This window comes from Microtus oregoni, unplaced genomic scaffold, assembly GCF_018167655.1.
Source record: "Microtus oregoni isolate MIOR12 unplaced genomic scaffold, Mior012 000015F_ref0000493, whole genome shotgun sequence".
Lineage (NCBI taxonomy): Eukaryota > Metazoa > Chordata > Mammalia > Rodentia > Cricetidae > Microtus > Microtus oregoni.
In genome coordinates this window covers 20,885,723-20,897,886 of record NW_024543074.1, presented here as the reverse complement: position 1 = coordinate 20,897,886, position 12,164 = coordinate 20,885,723, and the positions used below count along the sequence as shown (strand labels likewise).

Here is a 12,164-nt window from a genome sequence, read left to right as displayed (position 1 = left end):
GATGTGCTCACTGCCAAGAAAGTTACACATGAAACCTCAGAGATGGGGACAGTCAGCCCCCAGTTGAAGTTTGGGCTGTTTGCAGCAACAGAGTCAGGACTGTAAGATGGGCTCTCAGAGCCACCGCAGCAAAGATGACGTCCCTGTGCTGAGGGCACAGGGCTAGGTGGGGAAGAGGGTTTGGAGGCTGTTTGGAACAAGGACAGAGACCAAGTATAAGCCCATTGCCATCCATAGCTGCTTGTGGCGGAGTGATTCGAAATGCCACCACTGGTCGTATTGTCTCTCCCGGATTTCCGGGCAACTACAGCAACAACCTCACCTGCCACTGGTTGCTAGAGGCGCCTGAGAGCCAGCGACTACACCTGCATTTTGAAAAGGTCTCCCTGGCAGAAGATGACGACAGGTGAGGGGCTGTCCAGGCTAGATGGGAGTGCCTGACCTGGCAATGCCTTGTTGGGGGGATACCAAGCACTCAGCTGCCACTCTTCTGGCCCAGACTCATCATCCGCAACGGGAACAACGTGGAGGCCCCGCCAGTGTACGATTCCTATGAGGTGGAGTACCTGCCCATTGAAGGCCTGCTCAGCTCCGGCAGATACTTCTTTGTGGAGTTCAGTACTGATAGCAGCGGGGCGGCGGCAGGCATGGCCCTGCGCTATGAGGGTGAGCCTGCAGGAACCCAACCAGTGCTAGGCTCTCTCTCCCACGTCCTTCCCCTCTCTAACCGCATTCTGTCATTCCTTCCACATTTCGCACCTGCTCCATGCCCCTTCCCTCCGGCCCAAGATTCCCATCCCATCCTTGCAGGAGCCCTTTGCCTCAACCATAGCTTTCTAGCCCAAGAGAATGAATTCTCCAGGTTTTAAAAAAGCAAAACAGTCCTCAGCACTTGGCGGGGGTGGGGAGGAGAGACTGCTGCAAGAGGCATCCTAAACCCACGCATACATACATGTGCTCATTAACTCATCAAAAAAAGGATTGAGCACCTTCTGTATACTAAGTGCCAGCGAGCCAACAAAAATACAGCGGTGATTCAAGATGGCTTCCTGACCAAAATAGGGTTGAGTTCCCTGTCCCCCTGCCTCCGATTCCAAGCCCAGGATACACTTTTGCACTGAGGAGGAAAGGCCCTGAGGAGGGAAGTGGTAGAAGGCCTGTCCTCTGGCCTAGCCCGATGGAGGCTGAGCTGGACTGGGCCCTGTGGTTCACAGCCTTTCAGCAGGGCCACTGCTATGAGCCCTTTGTCAAATATGGCAACTTCAGCAGCAGTGCCCCCTCCTATCCTGTGGGTACCACCGTGGAGTTCAGCTGTGACCCTGGCTACACCCTGGAGCAGGGTTCCATCATCATCGAGTGTGTTGACCTCCACGACCCCCAGTGGAATGAGACAGAGCCAGCCTGCCGAGGTCAGCAGGCACTGGTGGGTGGGTCTGCCAGGGAGCAAGCTGGGTGGGTACCTAGGAGGCAGCCACAGAGCCAAGGGCTAGGGGCCCTGCTGTGCGTGACTGATATTTCCCCTTGAGGGAGGAGGTGGGGAATCCTAGCAGGGAGTGGCACTTTTGTGGGCAGGTGGCAGCCCTAGGACACCGCATTGGAGAGAATGGGCCTCCCTGGCCTCCCCTTCCTTGCAGCCGTGTGCAGCGGGGAGATCACAGACTCGGCAGGCGTGGTGCTCTCTCCAAACTGGCCGGAGCCGTATGGCCGAGGGCAGGACTGCATCTGGGGTGTGCATGTGGAGGAGGACAAGCGCATCATGCTGGACATCCGAGTGTGAGTGCCTCGGGTTAGGCAAGCCGGCTCCTGAGGCTGGGGACACCTCTTGTCCTGCCCACCTTGGGCCCTTCCCCAGCCTGTCCTGCCCTGATCCTCCTCCTCTACAGGCTGCGCATAGGCTCTGGGGACGTACTGACCTTCTACGATGGGGATGACCTGACGGCCCGGGTCCTGGGCCAGTACTCAGGGCCCCGTGGCCACTTCAAGCTCTTCACCTCCATGGCTGATGTCACCATCCAGTTCCAGTCAGACCCTGGGACTTCGGCGCTGGGCTACCAGCAGGGATTTGTCATCCACTTCTTTGGTGAGCTCGTCTCTGTCTGACTTGGACGGTAGATCCCAAATCTTGGCAAGTCCAAGAGCACAGGGCAACAAGGAGCCTGGATGCCCTATCTGATGAGTAAAACCCGGGAAGGCACCAGGCATCCCCAGAAGCCTTTGGTTAGAGCAGGGGAGATTTGGGGAGGCAGCAAGAAGAACTTCCTAACAAAAACAGGAACTACAGAAAAGGGCTGGTACCTTCCTTTCTGATGGTCTGGAACAGAAGTGACTCCCCCACCCTCCTTGACCCATCTCTCAGGCCTGAGGGACTGGCCAAGTGCTTCTGAGAGTAGAGTCAAAGCCATGGTGACAATCCTGGAATCTTGGACACTCGGGGAGGTCAGGGGATGGGCAAGGGGATGGGGCTTGAGAAAGCAGGGTGAGTCACTGAGACTTTTCCAGCCAGTGGAGGCCCAGGATAATCTGCAGGAAACAAAGAGACCTCAGAGTTGGCACTAGCACAGTCACCTCGGTACTGGCCAAGGGGCTGCATCTCCCTGCTTCTATGTCCCCAGAGGTGCCCCGCAATGACACATGTCCGGAGCTACCTGAGATCCCCAATGGCTGGAAGAGCCCATCACAGCCTGAGCTGGTGCATGGTACGGTGGTCACCTACCAGTGCTACCCTGGCTACCAGGTGGTAGGATCCAGTATTCTCATGTGCCAGTGGGACCTGAGCTGGAGTGAAGATCTGCCCTCATGCCAGAGGGGTGAGTGCCCCCGTCCCCATGGTCCCTCCCACCCTGACTCCTCTGTTCTGAGAGGAAATCTAGCACTGGTCCTGTTTCTGCTAGCATTCGTATTCTTCTAACTTGTCCCCCCACTTTCCCTGTCTGTGAAATGGAGATGATCCATTGTCACAGGACTTCCAGAGAAGTACCGCAAGCATTTCCTGGCTGACCGAGGACCAGGCAGTGCTGGCTGCCTCGAATGCATGGCTTTGCCGCCCTTGATGAGTGGGAAAAGGATGCGTCAGCAGAATGGTGGGCACAGTCAGGCATGGTGTGTCACATGCCTACAATCTCAGCATTTAGGAAGCTGAGACAGGAGGACCAGAAATTTGAAGGTGGCCTAAGGTATAGCGTGAGGCATTTATTTCCCCCCAAAAGGTAGAGGGGAGGGTGTCTGAGTGACTAAGAACACTTACTGCTCTTGCAGAAGACCCAGGTTTGGTTCCCAGCACTCATATCAAGCAGCTCACAGCCTCCTGTAGTCAGTTCCTGGGGATCCAACACCTTCTAGCCTTGGTGGTCATCTACATGTACGCAGTACACATAAACTCGACACAAACACAAACATAAAACAACAACAAACAACAACAACAAAAGACAAAAACAAAAACAAGGGTCTGGAGAGATGGCTCAGTTGTTAAGAGCACTGGCTGTTCTTCCAGAGTTCCTGAGTTCAATTCCCAACAACCATCTGTAATGAGATCTGGTGCCCTCTTCTGGCCTTCAGGCATACATGCAGACAGAACATGGTATACATAATAAATTTTAAAAAAAAGGCTGGGGGGGGGGATGTAGCTCAATGGTATAAGACCACCTGGCATGCATGCCATCTTGGGTTCTAGCACTGCCTAAAAAGAAAGATGCAGACATCTAAAAGAGAGTCGAGCCATGTAGCCTGGTATTAGCCGGCCTGTGACACGTGGAAACCAGGGTGAACAGGCCTTTCTTTTGTCCCACCCTCATAGTGTCTTTAGCCCAGACTGGCCTCAAGCTTCTATGAAACTGAGGATAACTTTGAATTTCTGATCCTTCTGCCTCCACTTTCTTAGTACTGGGATTACAGGCACCTTCTGGAGTACTGGGATTACAGGCATGCACCACCAGGCCAGGTCTATGTAGTGCTGTCTGTTAAATCCAGAGTTTCAAGCATACTTCCAAAGCACTCTTACCAACTGAGCTAGATCCCCAGACGCTGAACCTTCCTTGCTTTCCTGCTTCCCTCTCCATCTATAGTGACATCCTGCCATGACCCAGGGGATGTGGAACACAGTCGACGCCTCATATCCAGCCCCAAGTTTCCTGTGGGGGCAACTGTGCAGTATATCTGTGACCAGGGTTTTGTGCTGACGGGGAGTGCCATCCTCACCTGCCATGATCGTCAGGCTGGCAGCCCCAAGTGGAGCGACAGGGCCCCCAAATGTCTCTGTAAGTGCCGAGTGTGTAGGAGGGGGCCCTTTAGAAGGAGAGGGATCTGAAACTTGCACCTGACTCTGCCTGCCTTGCAGTGGAACAGTTCAAGCCATGCCATGGTCTCAGCGCCCCTGAGAACGGTGCCCGCAGTCCTGAGAAGCGGCTTCACCCAGCAGGGGCCACCATCCACTTCTCCTGTGCCCCTGGCTATGTGCTGAAGGGCCAGGCCAGCATCAAATGTGTGCCTGGACACCCCTCGCATTGGAGTGATCCCCCACCCATCTGTAGGGCTGGTGAGTGCCACTATCCCCTTAAGACCCCACCTGGACCATAGAACTGTTGTAGTAAAACAATTTCATGTTGAGAATCAGAAGCACCTGCCCATGCCCCTGCCTGTCCCTCAGTCTCTGTCCGGTCTCTGATCCAACATCATCATGACAATGCAGGAGTGGGCTCTCCCTGGTCAGTTCCTCTCCCATGACGAGCCCACTTCTGTGCTCCTTGCATTGGTGGCTTGGTCCATCAGGCTCACCCACTGCCCTTGGCGCTCCCTTCTTGTTCCAGCCTCTCTGGATGGGTTCTACAACGGCCGTAGCCTGGATGGTGAGTCCCCATGCTTGAGAGCCAGATATGTGGTCCCCCTGCACCTGGCTCTCACAGCTCCCAGGCCGTGGGTTCCCACAAATGGAAGGCAGAGAAAGAACAGTTTGGGCCCAGAAGGGCATACAGCTTCTTCCCTACCCTAGCCAGCTAATGGGAGCTGGTCTCTGAATGTTCTTGAGAAGGGAGGGGACATAGGCTCCAAGGGACAGGGACATCAGCTCCAATCCCACTCACCCTTTGCTTTCAGTTGCCAAGGCACCTGCCACCTCCAGTGCCCTGGATGCTGCCCACATGGCAGCCGCCATCTTCCTACCACTGGTGGCCATGGTGCTGCTGGTGGGAGGCGTGTACCTCTACTTCTCCAGGTGAGTCTGGCTTCTCTTCCTGTTCTACACACCCAATTCACTCCTGCCTTGCACCCCTGCTTCACAGGGTCTTCTGTCCTCACAGGCTCCAGGGGAAAAGTCCCCTGCAACTTCCCCGAACTCATCCTCGCCCCTATAACCGCATCACAGTGGAGTCAGCATTTGACAACCCAACTTATGAGACTGGAGTAAGTATCCACGTTGGCCTAGATACCTCTTCAGGACTCAAGTCCTTGCTCCCTTGGGTGGGTATGCCTGTGGGTCCTGCCACACCCTCCTGTTGCCTTGGGAAGGCGGACTGTGGCCGATGAATGATGAATCTCCTACAAGTTTCCAACTCCCCGCAGTCTCTTTCCTTTGCAGGAGACGAGAGAATATGAAGTTTCCATCTAGGTGGGAGCAGCCTGGGGATGCACTTGCAGCCCTGTGTCACAGGCCAGTGGCAGGGCTCCTGGCTCTCTGCTGTCCCTTCACCTCCTGTACATACCACCTGGGAAGAGACACCACCAATCCCTCAAGAAGCTGTGCCCTTCCCTGCCTGCAATGCCCACAGTGACCTATTTTCTTGGCACCACTGCCTACTTAGGGCCTTTCTTTGGGTCCGAGTCAGGGAGCGCCTGACTTGGATAGAACCTAACTGGAGCACATTTCTACCAGCCAACATTCCCCGCTTCTCTTATGCCCTGGCCCTCCAGCCTGGAGCTGCAGGCAGAGCAGGGCACTTTCTACACATGGCCACCGTTCAGCCCTGGCATGTGAGGACTCCGAAAGAGCTGATTTGCAGCAGTGGAAATGGGACAGGGTGCCCCTCACAGGGCAATCACCAGTGGCCAAAATTTTTCTCAATGGTGACCTCTTGGTAGTCCTGGCATGCCAATACCAGCCCTGCAAGGAGGTTTCTAGTCCCTTCTCTAAAGGCTCAGAATTGGAGTTATGCCTTCTACCCTGTTCTGGGGAGGTGAGGATTTTAAGGAATCCTTAAAGGTTCAGGGATTCTGTCCCAAGCTCAGGTTGGGCTTCACTGGACACTCATGTTCCACACCAAAGCAGGATACCCTACTGTCCCTGGCATTCCTTTAATCTGAGGGTGGGAGAGAACTTCCTTGATGTTCATCTGGATATTACAAGTGTCCCCTCTTCTAAGCCACTTACTATGCTCCCCCTTCCTGCCACTGTGTTATGGCATGCCAGGAGAGGGTAGGTACATTCTGGAGAGGAGTAGAAGTCCAAGGACCCAGGAATGTGGCACAGAACTGAAATCAGAAATCCCCAGGAGGAAGCCCAGTCCAGACCGAAGGCCACTTTGTACATATGATGTATTATATGGGGTCTGGGCTCCGGTCAGAGAACAATCTTTTATTTCTGTTGTTTCCTTATTAAAATGGTGTTTTTGGAAAAAATTAAGGAGTGTGAACGGTGCTTTCTTGGAGGGGAGAGGGTGGTAGATGACTGTGATATGGATCTTGGCATGAGAAGACCTGCTGGACCCACCAATCAATCATCCCCAGATTTTTTTTTTTTTTTTTTTTTTTGGTTTTTCGAGACAGGATTTCTCTGTGGCTTTGGTGCCAGTCCCAGAACTAGCTCTTGTAGACCAGGCTGGCCTCGAACTCACAGAGATCCACCTGCCTCTGCCTCCCTAGTGCTGGGATTAAAGGCGTGCGCCACCACCGCCCGACCATCCCCAGATTTTATGAGAAAAAAATGCTATATGTATTTAAATAGGCAACACTGCCCCAAAGACATTAGTGTTATAGATGGCTGGTGAAGTGAGAGGCCCTAGTGGTTAATGCTGCAGGGATGTAGGAGCTCATCTACCCCGGTGCCTCATTTCCTCCTCTTTGCCACAGCTAGATTGGCCCAGTCCCAACCCCATTTTAATACTGCTGGACTGCTGACAACGCCCAAAGTCTGAAGCATCTTTCCTTCCACATCTTCTACCCAGTGAAACTTGAGAGACTGGAATCAGAACTGTAGACTGAACTTGTACATAAGCTAGCCAGCTTGGCTTGTCCTCAGAAAACATCCAGACTCTGAGTAGGAAGGACAGGGTGGCTTGGGGGTACCTGATACAGGCAAGGGCTCTGCCCACAGGCTCTTTAAGGTGGCTGCTGAAAACAGGCATCCAAGGGACAGTATACAGACTGAGCACATTGTACTTACGTATTTAGAAACGTGTGTGTGTAATCACGTATGTATATGACAACAGTTTTAAAAGATGTTATGAATTTGAAAAAGAGCAAGAAGGGGTATATGAGGGGAGTTGAAGGGAGGAAAAGGAAGGGATAAATAATGTAATTATATTATAATCTCAAAACATAAAACAAGTTGGGTGGTGGTGCACACCTTTAATCTGAGCACTCGGGAGGCAGAGGTAGGAAGATCTCTGAATTCAAGGCCAGCCTGGTCTGTAGGTCCACATTTCTGTATGGCACAAAAGCCATAGGCCCGATCTGAGGTGGTCACATAGCTCTGCAGACAAGCTGTCTCTGCCTAACAATGGTCAGGATGTTTGGAGGATATCTTATAGAGATGCTAATTCAGGCCTACGTGACAGCTAGCATACAGGTAGAATGCAGATGTGACAAAAGGCCATTCACCTGGTTACCTAGGATACGAGTCTAATGTATTTTCCCGCTCAATTTATGTGATGATATATAAGATATTTGGATAATAAACGCGGAGAGATCTTCAGGAGATAGTCAGGAGAAAAGACCCTGAGATGCCCTTTCATCTGTGTTGGACCCACACAGCCTTCAACACTGGTCTATAGGACAGTCAGGGCTACACAAAGAAATTTTATCTATAAAAAGCCAAAAACTAAAAATAAAGACTGGTCATGGTGGTATACACTTTTAATCCCAGCACTCGGGAGGCAGAATCAGGAAGAGCTCTGTGAATTTGAGACCAACCTGGTTTACAAAGCCAGGGCTGTTATACAGAGAAGCCCTATTTCAAAAACCATAAACAAACAAATGAATGCTTTTTAAAGAAGTGATGGCTGACCAGGATATACTTAAATTTGCCCATTCCCTATGGCCCCCAAAGCCTTCGGAGATGAAAGACTCTTCCCAGGAGGCACTTGAAAGATAAAAGACAAAAACACCTGAGAGGAAGACCTGCACCCACCAGCACCCTCTGCTTCTACAGTCTTTTTTTTGTTTGTTTGGTTTTTGTTTTATAAGACAGGGTTTCTCTGTGGTTTTGGAACCTGTCCTGGCACTAGCTCTTGTAGACCAGGCTGGCCTCGAACTCACAGAGATCCGCGTGCCTCTGCCTCCCGAGTGCTGGGATTAAGGGCGTGCGCCACCACCATCTGGCCTGCTTCTACAGTCTTTAACTGGAAGATGTAGACCAGAAATTCCTCCAGGCTTCTGTGCCCAAGTCAGGGGGTTCGGTCATTCATAGTGCAATACCTACATGGACCACAAGAGGTCGCTTCCACAGGCTTCTGCAGCCCACCTGCTCTCTTTCCTGGAGTCCCCTTGAACACCCAGAGCTGGAACTCTCCAAGGTGGCCCCAAGTCCTGCCCTTACTGGACTGACCTCATCCTTCAGGCTTCAGAAGAAAGGTGTGTGGAGTGATTTGTTCCTCTGGCACCTGTCAGCAGAGCCAACTCTCATTTTCCTCATTAGTCCACTGCCCGCTCCTGTTTTCAGCTGCAACGGATGTGTTGATCAAAGAAAAGCCTTGCTCACTGGGCATGTGGCAGCAGCTCACTTCTGTGCCCAGTAATACCTTCAGGCTGACACAGCAGCACAGCTGTGTTCTGGGCAGCAGGAAGGAAGCCAATGAGAGAGGGCATATGAGGCTCTAGCTTCTGAGGTCATGTGGCATGAAGGAGGCATAAAGCCTGAGCTCTTCCTTCAAGGAACCTATCCCAGCCCTCTCCTCTGAGAGCCACATCTCAGCCCTATAGCTACTAATCTATTGTTGGCTGTGGTGACCACAGAAGTCAGAGAGCAGCCAATTTACATGACATTCTCCACTTCCCCATGACCTTACTATTTCCAGGCACCAACACAGGAGCACCAGAGAAATACAAAGTCTCTCTTCTCTTCTCTCTCTCTCTCTCTCTCTCTCACACACACACACACCTAAAACTTCACACAGTTATCCACACCCTTTTTGATTTATAGTCCTGACTGTCCTAAAAGGAGAAGCAGCAGTTCCTCAGAGACAGTAAGCATGGTGGAGAGGACAGATTCTGACATATGAATCAAGTAATGTTCCCTTCTTAGGTTTGCTATAAACCCACTAAGAAACCTAAGCAAATCACTGCTCCACTCTTGTGTATCTGGAAATAGAGTTTAAATCAAATAGTCTTTGTGTTTTACGACTCTGAGAATGATGTATGGAGTAACATAAAAACGAGTTTAAGTGGAGACTGGAGAGATGGCTCAGCGGTTAAGAGCACAGACTGCTCTTCCAGAGGTCCTGAGTTCAATTCCCTGCACCCACATGGTGGCTCACAATCATCTGTAATGAGATCTGATGCCCTCTTCTGACCTGCAGGAGTACATGCAATTAAAATGCATAAATAAAATACATAAATTAAAAAAAAAACACTGGCTGCTCTTCCAAAGGACCTGGGTTCAATTACCAGAACCCACAGGGCAGCTCACAACTGCCTGTAACTCCAGTTCCAGGGAATCTGGAACCCTCACACAGACAGACAAAGATCCAGGCAAAACCCGAATGCACATTAAAAAAAACAAAAAACAAAAAAAAACTTTTTTAAAAAAATAAGTTCATGTGTCGGGTGGTGGTGGCGCATGCCTTTGATCCCAGTACTCGGTAGGCAAAGGCAGGCGAACCTCTGAGTTCGAGGCCAACCTGGTCTACAGAACGAATTCCAGGACAGCCGGGGCTGTTACACAGTGAAAGTCTGTCTCAATAAACCAAAAAGAAGGAAAGAAGAAGAAGAAAAGTTTAAGAAGGGCCAGGCATAGTAGTAATAGTAGCACACGTTGATCCCAGAAATGGGACTGGAGGCAGAAGCAGAAGTATTTCTTTGAGTTCATGTTTAACCTGATATACATAGCGAGTTCTAGGCCAGCTATGGCTGCAGAGACTCTATCTTTGGAAAGAAAGAGAGAGGGACGGAAGGAAAGGAGGGAGAGGGGGAGGGAGGGAGGAGGGTGGGAAGGAAAAATAAAAAGAAGGCAGGATACAGTCATACTGTCACCAATATTAATTAACGTCTAGTGTGGTTCATTTATCCCAGTTCAACAGCTTCATCCGCAGTATCTAGCCACATCGGAGAGCGACAACAAGGGATAACAGCGGACACCCAAAGAGAGAAGCAAGTCTCTCTGCCCAGAATTTGAGACGAGGAGCTCAAACTACAAATCCCAGTACCCTTCTCAACAGGATCCCCTCCGCTCTCCAGTATCCTACGGAACAGTGCAGTATCTACATATGAAACTACAACTCCCACAACTCATCAGACCCATCGCGATCCTTACTCCCAGGGTGCAATGCGTTCCCGTTCACCCTTGAACACAGCGCGTTGCAAATTGGGGATTGAAGTCAACTGCAGGCAGGTAGCTGGGCGTTGTCAGGATTACGGACTGTTTGGGCTTTTGACTTCCTCTTTAAGAGCGGTTCTCAGGGACAGTGGTTAAGAGAGGGTAGAAAGGCAGCTTGAACCAGCCTTGGTTCCATCGCGGCGCAAGGCAGCGATGTTCGTGCTAAAATTAAGTGTGGAGAGCGAGAATTAAGTGGAAACAGCAGCCGTCCAAACCGCCACCAAAAGCGTCGTTTTTTGTCGCAATGCCTTTTTTTTTCCTTTACCAATATGGCTGCCTGCTCCAGCCACACCTGATGCTGGAGCCAAACAATCCACCACAGCTTCCCTATGAGTACTACTGCCGCCGACAGCATACCGGCTCCACACAACATCACATCTTGGTGACTGCGGACTCCAAGGGCACGGTAGCCCAAATCCCACTACCAAAATGGCGAAAGGAGACGCTTTCTTGTGCAGGCCGCCAGGTGACAATACGCCTGCGCGTGAGGCGGGTGTGTTGTTAAGGGACGGGAGGGTGGCAACCCAACACGCCTGCGCGGGAAGAGGGACCACACAAACACCAATGGGTGAAGCGTTCCCAAGTTCCTGCGGCTGCGCCATGACCCGCACGCGCTTACCCAGGCGCCTGAGCGAAGCCTCGGGTCCCGCCCTTTTATCTCAGTACGCTGGCGCACGGCAGAAAGGCGGCGCTTCTGCGCTCCAGACGAATGCCAGCGCGGCTGCGCGCAGGGGGGTACCCCATCACCGCGGCTGCGCGGGAGCCAGGCCGCCGGCTGTCACTGCGGTTGCGCGCGGCGAGCGGCGATCCCGGGGCGCCTGCGCGGGTGGCTTTGCGGGCGCTCGCGGTAAGTTTGCGCCAAGTGCGCGGCAGCCGGGACGCAGACGGCGGCGGCGGCGAGAGGCGGAGCCCGGGGACCACCCCACATCATCCTCCCCCGAGTCACCTCACGTTCCACAACCTCACCTAACCTCTCACCCCCCCTCCGGTCCCCCAACCCCGGGATGGCAGCGCCCTCCAGCCTTCCCGGCCGGACCAGCGGTCGCCAGCGCCAGCTTTAGCCTGTGGGCCTAGGCCCCGCCGAGGCCTGACCCCCCGAAGCCGGGACCCACTGTGCAGCCAGCCGCCGGGCCGGGGCTGAGGGGTTGCTCCCCTCTCACGGCCCTTGGGGAGGACGCTGCCGTCCCAGGGACTGGGGGCCGGGGGGTGGGGGGGACCCAGGGCGAGGAAGTCGGAACCTGTGTTGGGAAGAGAGAAGGGGGCCGGGGGTCAGAAGTGCCCCCTTCCCCCCCCTCCCCCCTCCCCCCGGGGCTGGGGGGGCCGGAGCAGAGAGCGCCCAGCCCGGGAGGTGGATGAATGTGGGAGAAAATGGAGACCAAGACGATCGTGTACGACTTGGACACGTCGGGGGGGCTGATGGAGGTAA

General features: G+C 52.9%; 2 protein-coding genes across 4 annotated transcripts in view; both read left to right on the top strand.

Annotated features, from left to right (window-relative positions):
• Positions 1-6,600, top strand: part of Sez6 (seizure related 6 homolog) — a 43,656-nt gene extending 37,056 nt beyond the window's left edge. Inside the window, exons 6-17 of one of the 3 annotated variants that reach the window (XM_041665166.1) lie at positions 238-406; positions 500-666; positions 1,215-1,409; positions 1,635-1,773; positions 1,884-2,080; positions 2,613-2,807; positions 4,062-4,253; positions 4,334-4,531; positions 4,803-4,841; positions 5,089-5,206; positions 5,292-5,394; positions 5,570-6,600. In XM_041665166.1, the coding sequence (XP_041521100.1) occupies positions 238-406; positions 500-666; positions 1,215-1,409; positions 1,635-1,773; positions 1,884-2,080; positions 2,613-2,807; positions 4,062-4,253; positions 4,334-4,531; positions 4,803-4,841; positions 5,089-5,206; positions 5,292-5,394; positions 5,570-5,599 (1,742 nt within the window). In that variant the 3' untranslated portion in view covers positions 5,600-6,600. Of the gene's footprint in view, positions 1-237; positions 407-499; positions 667-1,214; positions 1,410-1,634; positions 1,774-1,883; positions 2,081-2,612; positions 2,808-4,061; positions 4,254-4,333; positions 4,532-4,802; positions 4,842-5,088; positions 5,207-5,291; positions 5,395-5,553 lie in introns of all 3 variants that reach the window. The other 2 variants (XM_041665165.1, XM_041665167.1) reach the window with 2 other exon arrangements.
• Positions 6,601-11,479: 4,879 nt separating this feature from the next.
• Positions 11,480-12,164, top strand: part of Phf12 (PHD finger protein 12) — a 46,120-nt gene continuing 45,435 nt past the window's right edge. Inside the window, 1 exon segment of the mRNA XM_041664672.1 lies at positions 11,480-12,160. Within this exon segment, the coding sequence (XP_041520606.1) occupies positions 12,095-12,160 (66 nt within the window). The 5' untranslated portion in view covers positions 11,480-12,094.